Source organism: Chrysemys picta, chromosome 3 (assembly GCF_011386835.1).
Source record: "Chrysemys picta bellii isolate R12L10 chromosome 3, ASM1138683v2, whole genome shotgun sequence".
NCBI classification, from domain to species: domain Eukaryota; kingdom Metazoa; phylum Chordata; order Testudines; family Emydidae; genus Chrysemys; species Chrysemys picta.
Genome location: NC_088793.1, coordinates 154,048,991 through 154,069,403, shown reverse-complemented (window position 1 = coordinate 154,069,403; position 20,413 = coordinate 154,048,991). Strand labels below are relative to the sequence as shown.

Sequence of the window (20,413 nt, the reverse complement as noted above, 5' to 3'; positions counted from 1 at the left end):
CCTGAATTTTTTGATTGCTATAAACAAAATTTTATGAAATGTACAATTTAAGAAATTTTTCCACACTTTTTTAACAAATAATAATTCCCCTACAGTGTGTGCAATGGCAGGTTTGTGCTAGTGGATGAGACGACAAAAGTGGCGTTGAATAGAAACAAAAGTGAAACTGACTTATCTACGTTTCCTTCTTTCATTGCCAGAGCTGAAAGAAGTGCAAACTGGTAAATAAACATATACATAGTGTAGGGCCAGAAAGATTTTTTTTTTTCATTTTAATAATCTACGCTGTAGCTTATAACAAAAAGACAATTTTTTTTAAACTTAAATGACTTACTACCAGATACTTTTAATAACTGGGTCCCTTTCTTTTTCTTCTGTGAATTTTTATTGATGTGGATATTTGCTACCCTGAACTAATTGTGCTTGTTAGCATGACCTTTCCAGGCTTATGCAACAGGCAATTCTGCTACAGAAGTGGTAAAATTAGCCGTTTAAATTTAACAGGCCTGTTTAATTGGCTACACTCTAGTCAACAAATAGAGATAGTCAGACATGGTTCAAAATAATTTAATCAGGCTACTACTGGAAAAAAATAGTTGTTGTTCCTTGATAAAAGAGCACAGTCAAAATTGAGCCTACTGTAACTAAACAATAACTATCCATTTCTTTTTAAACAGAACTCTCCATTCAAATCAATTATTCTGCAGTGGATTTTTAAGCAGAACTCCCCTCTGAAGATAATAGTAGAGTTCTGCTTAACACTCATTGACACATTCTGATCTTCTATTATTTTTAAACTTTTTTGTTTTTATTGAAAAGGATTTACGGTATTGGGGATGCATCTCAATCCTCAATATCAGGACACCAACAAAATAACAGACAGCAGCCTTGTGAAATTGACTAGGCCAGGCACAAAATCTGCTTGCGCACCTATTACCATGAGGATTGATGATAATGAGAAAAAAAAAACTAATGATGTTTTACTCACCCATCAAAAAAAAAATGACTTGCCCCGGGTGTGTGGGTGAGTAGAATTTTTCAAGGCTGGCATACAGTGAATATGCATATAAAATATAACCCCAAAGAGGTGAAGCAATAAATTAAACACATAAAACTGACATTTCTTTAATACCATACAGCCCAGGGAAGATCCAAAATTCTGCAGCAACTACAGGCTGATTTTGCCGCATAGTACAGATTGCAAGTAGCGCTAAAATTACAACTCGTCAGTGTAGATACCTGTCTTCTTCCATGTCTGTAAAACCCCAGCACACTTTTAGGGTGTGTGTAAGTAATTAATGGCTAACAAACTAACTTGGTTCCTGATCTACAACTGGAGTCAGATGCTGTTCCGCACCCCTTAAAGATGCAGCACAGAACTCGCAGCCAATTGGAATGTGTGTGTGGGGAGGGGGGGCGCTATGGTGGGTTCAAACCATCTTTGTGCCCTTCTGATCTTGGACTTCTGCAGGAGCTGGAGCGGCCCCCAGCATAACCTAGATGGCCCTGGGGACATGTCAAGTTACGACAGCTTCCCAGGGCTGCCCAGAATAGCACTGCATGCCGCATCCCTGCCCCTGATATATCCCTCCCGCTCCTAACCCCCAGCATCCCCGCTGTTCAAGGAGGGTCTGTAGAAGTTAGCCTTACAGCTGTCTGCACACGGCCTGCACCAAGAGAGAAAAGACCCTCTGCTGGATATGGGGCTTTTACAGCCACTTTCTGTCACTCCGGGCCTTTCGTCCAGTGTGAAGGAGCAGGAGCAGGGAGGAGGCCCTCAGTCCTGATATTGATCTATCTAATACATATTAAAAATCCGCTGGGCACTTTGGACACAAGTTAAAATGTATTTTTGTGACCTTCTGTTCTCAAGACACCCAGATCTAAACCATTGCGTTTCCTCTCAGCACCAGCGAGAGTGAACTTTGCTAGAGTCAGCTCCCTGCCACATCAGTCTGTCTGCTTCACCAGTCAATTCCTCAATACTCTGCCAGTCTAAACCTTGATTTGTAGGTAACAGTCACTGAACTCCAGTTCCTGTGTTCCCCAAAGATGTCTCCCTGACGTGTCCACTCACTCGCTTACAGAAATTACTAAGTTCGCTGCCTACAAAGAGACAATGTATACACCTGTCTGTTAAGCTAGATGAAAACTCGAACTCAGTTCATTATAGCAACACTAAGGTAACTTAATAATAAAACAAGAATAAGTTTATTAACAAAGAACAGAGATTTAAATGATATTAAGCAAGAGAAAAAGAGACAGGTTACAAACAAAGCACACTTTCTAGTGACAAACTTAATTTTAGCAAGTTACAAACTTTTCCTAAGCACTTTTCTCACTTACATCAAATTCCCAGCATGTTTAGCCTTCAGACTAGGGGATCTAACTTTCACAGGCTCAGAGGGTGCTGTTCCTTAAGTTCCCTAAATGACAGATAACTAGAATGTCTTTTTGCTCTCCTTATATTGCCCAAAGTCCATTGTCTCTGCCTCAAGAGCCAGGAAGGAGTCCTGGGGAGCAGACTCTATCCCCTGGTGTGCTTACTAGGTTGTCTCCTTCCCCGCTCATTGGCTTGAGAGCTTTGTTTACCTTATATGTAAACATACTTTTGTTGTCCTCTGCCTGTAATCAAGCCGGCCAGATAAGTAAACCCACATTCCTTTGGCTAGGGCAGGTTGGCTGTATGCACTGCCTCCCAAACCACATTTTAAGACCATATTTCCAGCACAGATATAATTCTTTGTACACAACCTGTACTTACATCACAAAATGATTTTCAAGGACCAGCGTGTCACCAGTTGACACATGATACCTTCCATGACATCTTTTGGATACATATAATGATAAGTGTGTTGGGAGTAGTGAGTGTGTCAGGCCTGATGTGAGTGACGGTAGAGTGGGCCCTTTGGCATTGAGGCATTCCCAGGGTCACAACTTACCAGAATAAAAACAGTAGCAAAAGGATAGTTCAGCCCTCGGCAAAACTCCCCTCTGACATGAACAGCAGCCCCCAGCAAAGCCCACCCTCACCAAAGTTCTGAATAGACAGCTAAGCCTTGCAGCCTGCCCTGAAGGTCAACAGACCGGGACTATTTCAGTTCAAGGCCCTAATGGGCTTTCCATGTGAGCAAGGAGAGCTGGATTTGGCCCCAGTTGGGTTTTACACGACAAAGACCAGCAGCATCAGGCAAAACAAGACATTATGTATTTTATCGTCAGATTTCCTTCTGGAGCTTACTATGAAATCTTCCATCCCTTCATACTCAGGGCTATGGAGGAAAAAATAAGACCCACTCCCATCCGCCATGCACGTTCACCCATTTTTAGAACCACACCCTAAAAGATCCTTTCAGTCAGGTTCACTGTATTTTCCACTCTGTCATTTTAACTGGCGCCTGGCACTTCCAAGTCCCATGTGGGACAGGAATCCTATGAGAGAGGCTATTCTTGATCATGTAGTGGTCCAGCCTTGACATCCTGATCATTTTCCCTCTCCCCAAATCATCTCCATTACTTTCTCCACGCTGCTGCTTATGTGTGGAATGGCATCACCATCCCCAGTTTGCTGAGCCACTGTCCTCTCCTTTCATGTAGATCCCCCTAAAGACTCACATCTTCCTCAATGTGCACAAGTCATGATATAATAAAATATAATAAAAGCCAAAAGGAAGGAAGGCAGGAAGGAAATGTAAATTATTCCCTCCTCTGGATTTTCTTGCCTGCTGTCTGTCTCTTTTAGGCCTCAATCCTGCAAGCCAACACCCACCCCCTCATGCGCCCGTGGTCTCTGTATTGGTGCAGGGATCCATACTATAGAGACTAAACATTCTGTTTGTTTAAATAGCAGTTGGTTCCTTTGATGAATGGGGAGCAGCCGTGGTGCTGCATCTGCTGCTCACATTCGCCTGCAGCTTGTGAATGAGCCACTAATGGGGTCTCTTGCACGTCCTGACTTTATTGCATGTATGCAAAATCTATTCAGATGTAGAAAAATATGGCTCCTAATTGCAGCTGATTAGCCCTGCCAGTCTGCCTTGCTTCATGGTGCACCTCATTAGCCATTACAATGTCCTGCTGCAAATCAGCTCAGTAATCTCCTGGTCTGTGCAGCATCTGTTCAGGGGACCCTAGGCAGTGTCCCTCACTGTCTCTCCTGGCTTGGGTACAGCCTTATTGAGGAATGATTGGTTTGGTTACAAAAAGTGGCACCAACATAATTATGTCACATTCCAAGGATCTCATCTGCTTTCTGAGGCACTTGGTACACCACAGTTGCTTCAGCATTATGCTCACTTCGTGCTGGCTGCCTCGGAGCAGAATCTCAAAGCCTCATTTTTTCACACTAGTAACTAGCACGTGAAGCTTGGCTGAACGAGCTGCTTAAGGTTCTTTGGGGAAACAGTCCTAGTGCAGAGCCAGGGCCAGCCTTAGGCATACACAGAATACACAGCTGCGTAGGACACCATGAAATTTGGGGCACAAAATTGCCCCAAATTTCATGGTGCCCTGTGCAGCTGCGTGCTTCGTATGCGGCAGTGCTGGCGGCCAGCCCCATCCCCCAGCTGGCCCTCCTGTGCTTTCTGGGGGAGAGAGGGGGTATTGCGGGAATACTCCCTCCACCCCTGACCCGCTTCTTCCCGCCCCCATTTTCCATCCCTTCTCCCAAGCCCACTCCCCCAGCGATGGACACAGCCCCGGGGATTAGCTGGGGGGTTGGCGCTGGCAACGTGGGTCAGGCCTACCCCTGCACTAACTGGTGGTGGCGGGAAGCAGAGCAACCCAGGCCACTCCACTCCACTGGCTCCCCACTGTGTCGCTCTGCTTCCCGCCGCTGGTGAGTACGGGGAGGGACCCCTTTCCCCAAGCCCCTGCCCCAAGCGACACCTCTGGGGCAGGGGGAGCGGAGCAGGCTGGGGCCGGGTCGTTCTGCTTCCTGCTGCCAGCGCCAGGCCCCCTGCTAATCCCCCGGGCTGCTCTGGGCCTGTGGGCCCCCCTCCAAAGCGGCCCCCCACAGCTTCTGCTTCCGCGGCCCTGCAGGCCTTGAGCGCAGCCCAGATCCTCCACGGGGCAGGGGAGCGGGAGAGCAGGTGCTCAGGCTGCATAGGGCACCATAATTGGTAGGGACGGGGCTGTGCAGAGCAGTCCTGTGCCATGTATGGTACTGTTTCTAGTTCATTTACATGTGGTGCCATGTCAGGCAAAGTTCAGAGCCCAAATTGAAGGAATGGGGATTAAAGGAAAGCCGGTTCTCCTTAAATAAAGTAATTTGATTAGTTTCATTAGAGGACGATACAGCTAGTGGTTAGAGCAGGGAATGAGCTCTCTTGGGTTGCATTCCTGACTCTGCTTGAGGATCATCTGTCACTCTGGAAAAGTGACTTACCCTCACTGGGCCAAATTCCACCCTGTTGTAAGTGGTTGTAATGCCACTGAAGTCAGTGGAGACTCATCTGCGAACACTGGATTGAAATTTGGCTCTCTGTGTCCCAATCTCCCCACTGCTAAAATGAGTATTGTAATTCATACCTGTCTCACAGTGGGAGTTGCCGGGCTTAGTTCAGTGTTTCTGAAGTACTTTGAGGTCCTTGGATGAATGCTGCTATAGAGGAGCACATTTATTTTTATTATTTTGCATAAAAGAGGGAGGATTTGAGGGATATAATTGTAACGTGACATTTTTGGGTGGGTTGTCTGCAGTGGGGGTTGTATCTGGAACATCTGGTTTTCAAACTGTGAGGCCCTACTGATTGAGTTAAAAGCCCAAGGCTGTAGGAGGCTCATCCCTAGAACAGGGTGGGAAATAGGTTTCCTCTCATGGGAAAATTCAATATTTTTTCCCATTTTGAATTGGGACAAAAAGCCAAAATCTCAAAAAAAAAATTGCCATCTGGTCATCCAAAAAAAACCCAAACGCTGGTTTGAGTCCATCAAAACATTTTGTTTTAATCATTTTGAAACATTTCATTTCAGTTTTAACCCTTTTTTGTTTAAAAAAAATATGTTTACATAAATTAATTTTAATTTTGTAATGAAAAGCCTTTTCTTACAGTCAAAAAAGGAACATTTCATTGTGGAAATGCCAGTCAGGCTGTCTTGATGATTTTGAAACTTTTTTTGAAAAATTTTTCGAAACAGGAAATTCTTTGACAGCAATCCTTTCCCATGAAAAGCTTCACTTTCAATGAATGGCCAAAAATATCACCCTTTATATGTGGAGCAGACACCACTCGAGTGGGACAGAGCACCACCTTGAGAAGGTGCATGTTACACACTAAATATAAAGGTCAGGTGACTTTGCCTGCCTTATTTGTCAAAGTACACTTGAACTTGCTCCAGCCAGAGTTTCTCTCTATGCTCCTTCAGTCCCTTCACACAGTCTTGCCACTGTTGGTGTGAGAGAGCCTTCTCCCCTGCAGCCCCTGTCATCTGGAACAGTTTCCTTGTCTGCTTCCTCGAGTCTCCTCCTGTTGAATCTCATATTTATAGACCCTCGTTGTGTTCTCTCTCCCTGTGTTCAATTCTAAAGCTAGCAAGGAGTACGCAGTCCAGAGGAGAGGAATCTCTCTACACAACAAAGTTGTGTTTACAAGCCCTTGCTCGGCATCAGCTGTTCTTACTCTGGAGTAGAAGCGAGAGATGCTTGCACTGCTGTTGCCCTGGCTGTACTGTTCTGTGGATAAGCAGAGGACATCAGTCTTCAGAGTTCACAATCCTGCTTTTCCAAGGAGGTTTTGGATCTTGATTTTCTTAGACTGTAAGCTCTTTGGCGCAGACTCCATCTTTTTGTTATGTGTTCATATAGTGCCTACCACAATGGAGCCCTGATTCCCTGATTGAGGCTCCTAAGTGCTACAGCAGTACAAATAAATAATAATAATTGGCTGATGTTCTTTGCAAGTGTAATCACAGAATCTGCTATTGACAGGGGAAAGGATCAATTCTGTTCCATCTGTAGTTCCTGTGATTCTTCTTAGAAGCTGCTTATCATGTATTTCTTGTACACGGTAGGTTGCAGGGTTGCTACTAGCAGGTCAGGCTTCTGTACCCAATATGGACTGGCCACAGAGCTTTCCTAGGGTTGCCAGGCATCCAGTTTTTGACCGGAGCGCCCGGTCGAAAAGGGACCCTGGCGGCTCCAGTCAGCATCACTGACCGGGCCATTAAAAGTCTGGTTGGTGGCGCAGTGGGGGTCTGGAGCTAAGGCAGGCTTCCTGCCTGCCTTAGCTCCATGTGGCTCTTGGAAGTGGCCACCAGGTCCCTGCAGCCCCTAGACACATGAGCAGCCAGGGAGGCTCCACGTGCTGCCCCCGCCCCGAGGCCAGCTCCGCAGCTCCCGTTAGCCAAGAACTGCGACCAATAGGAGCTGTGGGGGGGGGTGCCTGCGGGAACAAGGGCAGTGCGTGGAGCCTCCCTGGCCTCCCATGCATCTAGGGGAGGCAGGGACCTGGCGGCCATTTCCTGAGAGCCGCAGTAAGTACTGCCTGGACCCTGCACCCCGAACCCTCTCCAGCACCCGAACCCCCTGCCCCAGCCCAGAGTCCCCTCCCACACCCAAACTCCCTCCTGGAGCCCACACCTCCCAATACCCCAACACCCTGCCCCACCCCCTCCTGTACCCCAAACCCCTCATCCCTCCTGCACCCCAATCCCTCATCCCCACCCCAGAGCCTGCACCCCCAGATGGAATCCTCACCCTTCCACACACCCCAACCCACTGCCCCAGCCCGGAGCCCTCTCCCAAATCCTGAACCCCTTATTTCTGGCCCCGCCTGGAGCCTGCTATCCCAGCCCAGACCTCATACCCCCCCACCCTGGCCCGGAGCCCTCTCCTGCACCCCAAACCCCTCATCCCCAGCCCCACCCTGGAGCTCTCACCCTCCTCCCGCACCCCAAATCCTGCCCCAGCCCAGTGAGAGTGAGGGTGGGGAAGAGTGAGCGACAGAGGGACGGGGGATGGAGAGAGTGGGCCTCAGAGAAGGGGCGGGGCAGGGGAGAGGCCTCGGTGAAGGGGTGTTTGGTTTTGTGTGATTAGAAAGTTGGCAACCCTAAGCTTTCCTAGAGAGAGAGACCAGATCTGTTCACTATACGCTCATTTAATGTTCTGCCATGTAAGTCTGAAATTAGCTTAAATAAGGTATGTTACACACAGTACCACCTAGTGGCTTAACAGTATAATACAGTTTAGCATTCCCTTACATCTCCCCCTTTAAGTTCTACATTCCTTCCATTTACCAAATTTACACTGTCTTTGAAATTCAGAACGGATCAGTCTGTTAAGTGTCTCTGAATCACACTGGTTTTCTAATTATGTGACTCTGGCTGTCCATTAGTTGCAATAACTGCCTGTAGTTGGTCTGGAATCCTTGAGTCATCATCTTGTTCTGCATCTGCCATCTATAGAGTTTACTCTGTTGATTGTTTTTTCTGAAGAACAAATTATAGATGTCAGTGGTTCCTGTTGAACTATTCACTGTTGGTCTCAATCACATATGACTTGGGGCACTGAATTCTTTTCTTTATGACAGGTGGAGCTGTTCATCCTTTTTCTAAATCCAATTGATACGAACATGGACACCGAGTTCTAGACCTGGCAGTTCTCTGACTGCGTGTCTGTCATCTGATGTAAAATTGTCACTTTTAAAGTCAATAGTCTTTACTGGACTATTCAGTTTCACTCTCCAGGAAGGCTCTATGTTATCACAAGGGATAGATCCCAGAAACAATGGCTTTTGATTGTAATATGAGTCAATTCCCTGACTGCTTTGATGCAGCAAACAACTGCAAAATGTCCATAATTTTGTGCATTTATCACAGCTTATGCCTTTGGCTGGACATGCATCATCTGTTGAGATATGAATTTTTCCACATCTTGTGCATTTAGGCTGTCAGACTTTGGTGTTTGGCTGGAATTTGTGCCTCTTACCTGGCAGTTCTCTCTTTGCTTCAGCGGTCTTATGGTAAAGCCTTGTAGCACTCATGCTGCATCTGACAGGTTTCAGAGTAGCAGCCATGTTAGTCTGAATCTGCAAAAAGAACAGGAGTACTTGTGGCACCTTAGAGACTAACAAATTTAATTGCTGCATCTGTTAACTGCTTCTAAGCTAGTTTCTTGTTTTTCAAGTTTGGCAAGTTGCTCTTGGTTTTGCTGTCTCACTGCTCAGACTGCTTTGCTATCTGGATAGCTGTGCTTAGGGTTAAATCTCTTCAGTTGTAGCTGCTGTGAAAGGTTTTTATCTGTTAATAACCATCCTGTCTCTGAGGGCAGGTCTACAATACGGGGCTAAGTTGACCTAAGTTACGCTTTGACGTTGCGTATCTAAGTTGACGTATCTTAGGTCGACTTATTGCGGTGTCTACACCACGCTGGGTCAACTGGGGAAACTCTCCCGTCAACTTGCCTTATGCTTCTCCTTCCAGTGAAGTACCAGAGTCGAGGAGAGAGCGATCGGCGGTCGATTTAGTGGGTCTTCACTAGACCCGCTAAATCGACCCCCAGTGGATCAATCGCTACCCATCGATCCCCTGGTAAGCCCTGACATTTTCATGTTTTGCAGTTCCAAACTTGCAGTTTTCAGCCAATGTGTGCAGAGTTCTTATGAAACATTCAACGCTTTCCCCTGGTCCTTGAATTCTCTGGTGAAAACATGTTCTTTTATAAACCGCATTTTTCTGGGGTATAAAGTATGCATCAAATATAGCCAGAACCCTTTCTTAGGCTATGTCTACACTGGGGGGGGCGGGGAGGGGAAGGATCGACCTAAGATACGCAATTTCAGCTACGCGAATAGCGTAGCTGAAGTTGGCGTATCTTAGGTCGATTTACCTGGCCGTGAGGACGACGGCGAGTCAACTGCTGCCACTCCCCTGTCGACTCTGCTTCCGCCTCTCGCTGCGGTGGAGTTCTGGAGTTGATGGCAGAGCGATCAGGGATCGATTTTATCGCGTCTACACTAGACACGATAAATCGATCCCCAATAGATTGATCACTACCCGCCAATCCGGCGGGTAGTGTAGACATACCCATAGTCTTCATTGTGACTGTTTTTAGTAAAGTCAAAGGATATAAAGATATGCTCTGCCTGCTTTCCCATAGCATAAATTAAAGAGCATACTTGTAGTGTTCGGTTTGGTAGCAATTCCAAACCTTGCAAAATACTGCTTCAGTCTGTTCATTGTGAAGGTTTCTCAAAGCTGAAATTCTCTGGGGCATTGAAGAGAGGCATGTAGATGAGAGCCTGCAACCTTTGGTGCTTTGTTCCTTCTGGCTGCAACTTTTGTTGCTGCTTCCCTTCTGTTTCTATTCTCCTCTGTCACTAGTTTACTCCTGACACTGTGCCATGCACACCTTGTACACAGTAGGTTTCAGGGCTGCTACTGTCTGCACCAGATATGGTCTAGCCACAGAGCTTTCCTTTCCCAGAAAGACACATGCCAAATGTGTTCACTATAAGCTCTAATGTACTGACATTAGCTTAAATAAGGTATGTTACACATATCACCACCTACTGGCTGAACAGTGTAATACGGTTTAGGATTCCATTACACTGCTTTCACCCATGCAATTTGGTTCCAGGCTTTTATCTTCTTTTCTTTCATTGCAGCATCTCAGGCTATGGAGCAGCTGGTGGGAAAGGAGGGAAGAATACTATGGTGAGGTCCCATGGTGTGTCCATATTGGGGATTTTTGACCTCCAAAAGGATGATGCCTTATACATCTTGGTGGGCCAGCAAGGAGAAGATGCCTGCCCTAGTGTAAGTGATTGCCAATTCTGTCTCATGTTGAACCTTTTCCAGCACTGGGATCTTTAATATTACAACGGTCTGAATTGGTTTGAGTAGTTCAAACTACAGATACAAGATTTCTGGTAGTGACTTAATGGTATGTCTATACTACAGTTAAACACCTGCAGCTGGCCCATGTCAGGTACATGGGGCTCGGGCTATGGGGTCTGAGCCCTGGGTCTCTGCGAGGGGAGAGGGTCTCAGAGCCCAGGGTCCAGCCCAAGCTGAACATCCTCATTACAATTGTACAGTCTTGCAGCCTGAGTCCAAGTCAGCTGACCTGGGCCAGCTGCGGGTGTTTCTTTGTTGTGTAGACATACCCAAAAGGGCCTGATGTTGCAGTCCTACCATGGAACAGTGGGGGCCCCAGTGGATCTGCGTGCATCTCAGGGAATCTTTGGTTTTAAGTACCAAATCCCTTTCTCATTCTACAGAAGTGATGGGACAGCCTCACCCACCCTTTCTCCCACAGACTAATCTGGGGGAAGCTCTGCAAGTTTGGCCTCATGGGGTTTTCCCTTCCTTCCAACCTCAGCCCCATCTTTGATATGGGCCCCTCAAATCCTACATGGATCACCACACAAACCCCATTTGCTCAGGCTTTGTTTGTGCATGGGGGAGGCTGAAGGCATTACTATTAAATTAATCCAACTTCCACTGTTACTAAGAATCATTACAAATTGCTTACAAGATGATCACCTTCCATTACTACTGCTGGAAGCCCTGATGGAGGAAAATTAAGCATTATCCTGTGAAATTTCACCACAGCTTTTGATCTGGGCGTTTAGTATTCTGCAGGATTGTTGGCGGTGGACTTGTTATGCGGCTGGGGTTCACGAAACCAAAGCATTGCTGCCCCTTACAGACTTTGAGCAGGGAAAGGAAGGGAAGGAGGCTACAGGCAGGAAAGTGGAAGGGTCTGGGGGCCCCATAGCCAAATCTTGCAGAAAATGCTAAAACTGGAATAATGTCCCCAACACACACGCACTCATGTACACACACGGTTAATGTAAGAACCCTTTAGAATCAGATATGTCCTAACTCAGACTTTCATTCAGCATGTATAATCAAGCCATTCCAGTGCAATATAATATATGGAGTCATTAAATTACAGGCCACTGTAAGCTTAGCGAGAATTTATTGAGTGCTAATGTAATTCTTTCATCGAAGCAAAGAGAGTGCATTGACTTGTGGAAGGGACTTTTACTTGATTGGATTGTAATCAGTTATGTCTTTGCAATGAAGGTGTTTTTTTTTTAATCCAATTGTAATTTACTGGTCTCTCTGGATCATTGCACTTTGTCATTTTATTAATCATCCCCTTCCAAACTCTGAATCAAATTCTTGCCTGAAGTGGATTTTTAATTGTGCCTGTGTTACTCAGCAGCAAGTTTTGAGTCCACTTTATGGTAAACAAAACACTTCAGTTCTAAATTGGAAGGATGCATGCATCAAGTTCTTCTCCTGCAATAAAATACTTATGTGACAGAGTAGGAAGATACAGAGGGAGGATTATATTTAGACAAATATTATCTGTAAATATTTCCAATACGACTCATTACCCCAGTGTTGAGCCCAGTATAAATAACAAGATAGAAATTGAGAGACAGATATTTAAAGGACAACCAGAAAGTAATATAACTAATGGCTGAGCTGCAACCAATGTAAATCGTCAGAGCTAAATCATGCTCATTGGACACACACACACACACAAGTGCTCTGATTGACTTTAGGGAGAAAACAGGTGTGAACCACATGAACATAATTAGTCACCAAATGACTGTTCTTTCTCCTGGGTTAGGGATGGTAATTGTAGTTCTCTGTTGGTCTATTTGAAATGAGTTGGTGTGGATTCAGCTGATTGCCTAGTGAACTAGTGTCCACCACAAAAACTGTCTTGGCATTTGGCACTGATTGGTAGTGAAGCTTTATCCTTAGCTGGTCCCTCAAAATCAGGACTGAAACAGGTTGGCAGTAGGGCTCAGTGGCTAGGGCACTGGACTGGGAGTCAGGAGACCAGGGTTCTATTCCTGGCTGCCACTGACTTGCTGTGTCACTTGGAGCAAGTCATGTCATTGCCAAGTGCCTCGGTTTCCCCATTTGTAAAATGTAGATAGTAACAATACTTACCTGCCTTTGTAAAGCCCATGGAAATGTATGGGTAAAAAGTGCTAGGTGAAAACCAGGTTGTTGTTACAGGTAGGAGGAAGTGGGAGGGGTTTGCACTGGCTACATCTGCACTATGATGCACACTAGGGGTGTGATTCCCCTCCTTGTGTACACATATTGAGCTAGCATGAGTATAAATTGTGTGGCTGTGGCAGCAGCAGCAGTGGAAGGGTGACTGAGCTGTGCCGAATATACCCACCAGTTTCTGTCAGGTTTGTGCTCTGCACAGCTCAGCCGCGCCTCTGCTGCCGCTATCCATGGTAGCACAGCTACACGGCTATTTATACTTATGCTAGCTCGGTGAGAGCTAGCATGAGTATGTGCATCACTGCTGGAAGTAGGGGGTGCTGTGGCGCCCCCCAGCTTGAAGTGGCTTCCATCGTATACAGGATTTACAGTTTGGTTCAATGGCTCTTAGCACCCCCACTATACATATTGTTCCAGCATCCCTGAGTATGTGCGCACGAGTAGAGGAATCATACCCCCTAGCACGTAGAGTAGAGTCACCCTTAGGTTATGCCATACCTCTCCTGTGGATAAATATAGGACATCAGTTTCTAGGGATGTCTGTTTGCCTCTTTTGATCAGCACTCATAGGCGCCGACTCTGTGGGAGCTCCGGGGCTAGAGAACCCACAGGGAAAAAAGGGTGGGTGCTGAGCACCCACCGGCAGCCCCCCTATCAGCACCACCCTCCCCCCCAGCACCTCCCACCCGCTGGTGGGCCTTGAAGATCAGCGCCTATCCCTCCCTCCCCGCGCCTCTCACCTGCCGCAAACAGCTGTTTTGCGGCGTGCAGGAGGCTGTGGGGGGGGAGGAGTGAGGACGTGGCATGTTTGGGGGAGGGAGTGGAACTGGGCGGGAAGGGGTGGGGCCTTGAGACAAGGGGGTGGAGTGGGGGCAGGGCCTGGGTCAGAGCCAGGGGTCGAGCACCCCCCAGCATTTTGGAAGGTCAGTGCCTGTGTCAGCACTGGATTCATTTTTAAAGGATTCAATTTTAAAAAGCCACAAATTCCTCTGGTCAGAAGCAGAGCAAAAGGTGACACTCTTGTAAGAGCGTGTGAGCCTGCTTCTGCTCCCTTTGGAGTCAGAGGCAAAATTCCCTTTGGTTTTGGTGGAAGCACATTTAGACCATTGGTTTGCAAATGCAGGGGAGGGAGGCATATGAGGCCAGACTAGATGACCTCCTGAGGTCCCTTCCAACCCTGATATTCTATGATTTCTTTGTAGCTGATGAACTTACTTTGTGTGTGCAGCAAAATGGAAGCTCCTTGTCTGAACTCAGATTTGCTGTTCTATCTGCAGACTAACCATGTTATACAGAAAGTATGCATTGGAGAGAATAACGTGATTGAAGAGGAGATTCGAGTGAACAGGAGTGTCCATGAATGGGCAGGAGGAGGTGGTGGAGGGGGAGGAGCAACGTATATATTTAAGGTACAGGAACATACCCATTATATCCTATTACATAAAAATGCTGCACACTACCTAGACTTTTACGTGAATGCCATCCTTTGTTTAGTAAGTGCCCCCTACAATGTACCCTGGAGCACCAAGAACTCTCTGGGCCTGATTCTCACTTAAACTAAGGACCTTTTAAACTGCTCCCACAGAATAAACAAGCCTTAAAGTGAGCTTAAATATAACTTATATTTACAATTTATGGCTGTGGAGGCACAGAGGTCCTGAGCCCTTATTGAGCTGAATGGCCCTGTTCATACCTCTTCAAGCTTTTGCTAAGGCTGTCTGCTCACTCAGGCAGGGTCACTGCATCAGTTTACATTCTGTTCACATTTTTAAGGTTTATCTTGCAACCACAAGGACTAAAAATATAATTTTTTATTGTGACCTGAGATTCTGGAGCACAGTTCTGTCCAATGGGTACATTCCACGGCAGTTTCTTGAGCTGTGGAATCACAGAATACACAAGGCCCAATAGCCTTTGACTTCTGCTGTGCTATGGCATATGAACAATTGGGATCAGCCTTTATGCTCTGCCGTAGGTGTAGCCTTTCAGCCAAAGACCATTGATCTCCACTGCAGGTCATTTACATTTTATCAAAAGTTGGCTAATCAATCAGCATTCATCCCGACTCCCAGTTTTATGTGTTCTCAATATGCTTCAAATCAATAGACTTGTACCATATCATAGTAACTCTGCACACTCAAGTAGCTCCCAAAGTGATAATCCCCTGCAAAGTGGAGCCACTGTACTGCACTACACAGAGCAGTGTACCTTAGAGCTCTTGTAATTGATATACTACATCATACAGGGTAACATTACATGCTTTACAAGATCCGTGAGCACTGGCGTGCACAATACATATAGCCATCGAAGCTGCTGTTCTCCACTGAACGTGGTATGATTAGTAGTATCCATTAATCTTTGGATGCAGGTACATGAATAAGGCAATTGTAATTTGGACTGCTCAGCAGTCCTAGGGACTTGCTTAGTGCAACATGAAGTAACTAGCGTGTGAGATGAACTTGTATTTGGATGTTGACACAGCGTAAACCCCAGCTTCATTTCTCAATTCACCCTGTTAAGATGGAGAATGGAGAACCAGTCCCCTTGATAATTGCAGCAGGAGGTGGTGGCAGGGCCTACAGGGCCAAAACAGATACTTTTCATCCAGAAAGGCTGGAGAATGATTCATCTGTTCCAGGGCTGAATGGAAATTCAGGAGCTGCAGGTAAGGAACATTTACTCTGTTCAGAAAACCTTTCCCAGACCTGAAGAAGAGCTCTGTGTAAACTCCAAAGCTTGTCTCTCTCACCAACAGAAGTTGGTCCAGTAAAGGATATTACCTCACCCACCTTGTCTCAGCAAATCTTTGAGGGACAAAACATAAGATGCAAAAATGTGAGACTCTCAGAAACCATTGTCACCACAGGGAAGATATCCCTGTAGACATGGAAATCATGTAGTATTTCTACAGCATAGCTTCCCAGGCTAGTGCAGACAGGTTAGCAGTCCCTGCAAAAAGGTCAAGGGCTGAACGAGCCACAGAGGTGGGGACCACCCTCTCGCATCAGGGCAAGTGCATTCTCTATGAGTAGCTTGTGTTTCGGCGGTCTCTGCTTACAGAACCATAAAAACAGAGATGGGCAGGACCTATTGTCATTCAGTCCATCTCCCTACCAAGGCAGGATTGTTCCCTACAGAACATTGTCTAGTTTCGTTCTCGGATTGTACTGTTCTGTGGTTAGTGGACTTCAGTCTTACAGACAATCAGTCTGGCACCTTTCCCAAGCATGAAATTCACTTTAATCTCCGTATTTTTGTTTGTTTTGTTTCCTGAGACTGAAAAGCCTCTTCCATAGCTCTGTAATGTCCAGCGCTTTGGATCTTGAACCTTCAATCCTCATGAACCCTGCAAAAATAAACAAAATCACAATTAACAATATTAAGTGTTTACGGATGTGGCAGTTTGTACAATTTCAAACTAACTCAACCCAATCCTTGTCTGAAAGAGAGAAGTATTAGTATCCCCAATTTACAGATGGGGAATGGAGGCACAGAAATGGGTTTTTTAATGTTCCAAACTGAATGCTATGTAGTGGGGACTGCATAGAGAGCAGAGGGCTGGAAGTCAGGACTCTTAATTTTCTTCTTGACATCCACTTACTTTGTGGCCTTTGGCAAGTCACTTAACCTCTCTAGGCCTCTGTTTGGCCACCTATAAAATGGGGATAATGCTTCTCTACATCCAGGGCTGTTGTGAGCTTTAACTAATTACTGTTTGTTAAGTACATTGAGCTCCTCAAATGAAAGGCACCAGTAGTGCTAGTAAGAATCACTGTAGTATTTTAGGCTATTAAAGAGTATAAGCACAAACTCTTTGATATCAGAAAATTAGATGGCTCAAGGTAGTAGAAATATTAGTTAGAATTTGGTTTCAAGAAAAATGGTTTGTGTTGGGTGGTCCATTAATTTAAAAGATAATTAAATATTTGTTTGAAAAACATATTTCAGACCCCAGGCTGGTGACAGAGTAATAGAAAGTTAGTTCCTCCCTCATCCACTCTACTTCCCATAGCTTGAGCTCAGGTTTCTGCGTATAACTTGTCAGTGTGCGGGAAGCCATTCACCCCCACCACTGCACAATCTCAAGTTATTCAGGCTTTGTATGGCAAACTAAAGAGTTGTGGTGGTGAAGGTTACTCCAACTACCCCATTCTCACTGTGTTGCACACTCTGGCCATGTGGAACTTAACAGCAACAGCAAGAATATGCTTAAATCCTCCTGCTCCAAAAAGTGCTAGCAACTACAGTCAAGCTAAAGGAGATTCTGTGTTAGCTGTCACTAATATGAGACCAAAGACACACAATTGAGAATATCTGATTTCATCCTGGAGAGGGCAATAGAGCACATACACAGCAGCCGGTCCATTACAGTTAGAGCTAGTCAAAATGTTTCAATCAAAAAAAGTTGGTGAAGAAAAATTGCATTTTTAATTAATTTATTTGCAGAAAAATGTTTCTTTTAACATTTTCTATGGGTTTTTTAGTGAAAAAAATATTTCAGTATTTTTTGAAAACCAATAACCTTTTGAAAAAGTTTTGGGTTTCGTTTTTCATTAAAAAACTGGAAAATTTCCTCCCCCCTTCCCCCCGCCCAAAAATCCTATGTCCTCCTACATCCCCACACACACTCAAATTTTTCATCTCTTTACATTTTTCATGGAAAAATACCATTTTCTGACCAGCTCTCATTACAGTATTACACTTCTTTTATAGATGGATGAAAAGAGGCACAGAGAGTTTGTGGTGGCCACAAGTCATACACAGCCAGTTAGTGGCAGACTGGCAATAGAACCCAGCAGTCCTGACTCATCCCATTCTCTAACCACTATATGATGATCTCCCTTGCAGCTGACGTGTTTGGAATGTGCATTCATTCTGCTGATATATATATTTTGGATGTAACAGAAACTTACATGGGCTGCTTTCTCTTTTCTTAACTGCAGGTGGTGGAGGTGGCTGGAATGATAACACTTCCTTCCTGTGGTCAGGAAAGTCCTTGCTGGAAGGTGCTACTGGAGGAAAATCCTGCCCCCAGGCCATGAAGAAGTGGGGGTGGGAGACAAGAGGGGGTTTCGGAGGGGGTGGAGGGGGGTGCTCCTCAGGTGGAGGAGGCGGAGGATATATAGGTAAAGTGGCTTCATGTTCAAGGTGTCCCTTCCCCTCCTTTAGTGCTAACAGTCAGCAAAACACTGATCAAAAATTCTCCTATAGCTAGTATATATGATTGTTATGTAATAGGATGTCTGTGTGTCGCCTTTTTAGCTCTGGGTGAACTTATGTTGTTTAGCCTTTAAGCAAATAGCCGGATGTCAGTTCTTCAGCTGGAATCCTGGCTTTGCATTGTGGAAAACTATGCCATCAAGATCCTGCTGTGATTCTTGACTCATAATTATATATTGAGTCTTTCATTTCTTGGCCATGATGCTGAAGAAGCAGGAGCCATAGGCTTTGCATTCCTGTTGTCAAGACCAGCATCTGGGGGCATTTGCCATGGAGTCTGATGGCCAGTGTTTGCACTTAGGGTATGTCTACATTGCAGAGTTAACCCGGGTTTTAGTTTTCACCCCACTTACCATCCATGCAGGGGGGAAAGAAAACACCCTTTATCCGAGTCTGGAGCCCAAGCTAGCTGACCCAGCTGAGGGGTGGTGAGAGCCATGACTCCACTTTAACTCAGGCTGAAACCCACCTACTGTTCAGTGGGGACACAGGCTAAATCATTCGAGTCCGCCAATGCCCTTCCCACCATTCCCTGTGAAGGAGAGACGGATTCTCCCACAATTGGCTGGGAAAGAAATCCTAGAGTGTCTCAGCATGAAAAACCATGGGGAATTCCCCCAGACACACACAGGCAAGTGTGGAAATAGCCAGATATGGCTTTGCTGTGGAGGTGCTCTCACCAAGCAGGGCTAACCCAGATGCTCAGACCCTGGTGCCAATTACCGGGTTAACGGTGCAGTGTAGACATAGCCTTAAAGGAGATTCAGCATGAGCAGTGGCAATCCAAGCTTCCTCCACACTGCCCCAAGACCAGCATGCCTCAACCCTAGAGGAATCACCTCTAAGGGCAAGGCAGGTATTTTGGTCTCCATAGTCCAATCCTTGGCTCTTGTGCTAAGACTGCCAACAAGGGAGGCCAATTAATGACAGCTATGATGGTGGCTTTCATCAACAAGGAACTGAACGGAGGCCACTAATTCCTTTCCAGTAGGCTCCAGGTCAGCCATTAGATGGTAATGACACTGAATTACTACTGATATGGGCCAGACTGAAAGCCGTCACCATAGGGTGAACAGCTCCACAACTCATAATCAGTCCCTGTGGCCACCCATCTCTTCAGCTGTGGTGGACTTCTTACCCCTGGTTATCCACCACTGTGGCTTGAAATCAGGGCAATCGTAGACTCAAAACACTGCAAGGAAGTAATTAGCCTGAATTCCTAGCTTGACCACATGCATTGTGATGATATTATGTGTAACGATTTTTTCAACAGAATGCCTCATGTAAGATACTTTTGTTTGCAGTATGCTATTTTCTCCCCTGCCAAAGGTGATGAAAGTGGAAAAACAACCCTCTCTTTTGTGGGGGGGGAGGAAGGGCATCTGTGCATGTTAACAGATCAAATATTGGTCTACAGCTCCGCTTCTGAGATCCTCTGCTTGTCCAAGGCACACTTGAACATTTCCCATGCAATCTCCTTCAGTCCCCCATCGCTGTTGGACCACCCTGGCCCAAGGGGTGTAGAGGAGAGAAAGCAGATCAGCTGAATGTTACTCCCAGTGCTGGTGGAGTACGTAGCCTGATCAGCAACTGTGCGGAATTAACCCTTATGCACTGGCATTGACCAGTCTGCTAGCCAAATGACTGCATAGGACGATCTGTTCATATGTTTTTCACAGCATCCGAATGATTAAAGGTGATGTTTGTGCTTAGTGGGCAATGGTCTGCTTGGGACTGAGTTGAGAGATTAATTTGCTTAATTAAGAGCCACAAGCATTATTAAGCCGAAATCCCAGAAGTGAAAGGCCAATAGTCCGTACCACTATCCACTAAACCTTTCCACCATCCATTAAACATCCCAGTTGGATATTTTGACTGATTAATTGCCCTTTCTCATTTGGATGCTTCATACTGTGAATTTGCTTGCATGTTGCAATTCTTAACTGTATTTTAGATCTAATGAACCACAGTACGTTAAGGTACCTTCTGATTTGACATAGGTGGCAATGCTGCAGCGGACAATGACCCAGAGATGGATGGGGAGGATGGTGTGTCCTTTATTAGTCCACTGGGTACTTTATACACCCCCGCACTGAAAGGTATTGATATCGGTCAGAAATCAGTTCTCGTGAGTTTCCTTCATGTTTGGAGTAGGCTGTGTCTGGAAATCTTTGGGATCCTTAGATGGAAAATGTAGATTAGTGTGGTTGTG

The 20,413-nt window shown here is 45.7% G+C and overlaps 1 protein-coding gene across 4 annotated transcripts in view; it reads left to right on the top strand.

Moving 5' to 3' along the window:
- ALK (ALK receptor tyrosine kinase) overlaps positions 1 to 20,413 on the top strand; it is a 587,230-nt gene that overhangs the window by 525,280 nt on the left and 41,537 nt on the right. For 3 of the 4 annotated variants that reach the window (XM_024114624.3, XM_065589314.1, XM_065589315.1), the window contains 5 exons: positions 10,605 to 10,755; positions 14,259 to 14,390; positions 15,502 to 15,646; positions 17,925 to 17,987; positions 20,202 to 20,300. In XM_024114624.3, the coding sequence (XP_023970392.3) occupies positions 10,605 to 10,755; positions 14,259 to 14,390; positions 15,502 to 15,646; positions 17,925 to 17,987; positions 20,202 to 20,300 (590 nt within the window). Of the gene's footprint in view, positions 1 to 10,604; positions 10,756 to 14,258; positions 14,391 to 15,501; positions 15,647 to 17,924; positions 18,034 to 20,201; positions 20,301 to 20,413 lie in introns of those variants that run through there. The other variant, XM_065589316.1, reaches the window with a different exon arrangement.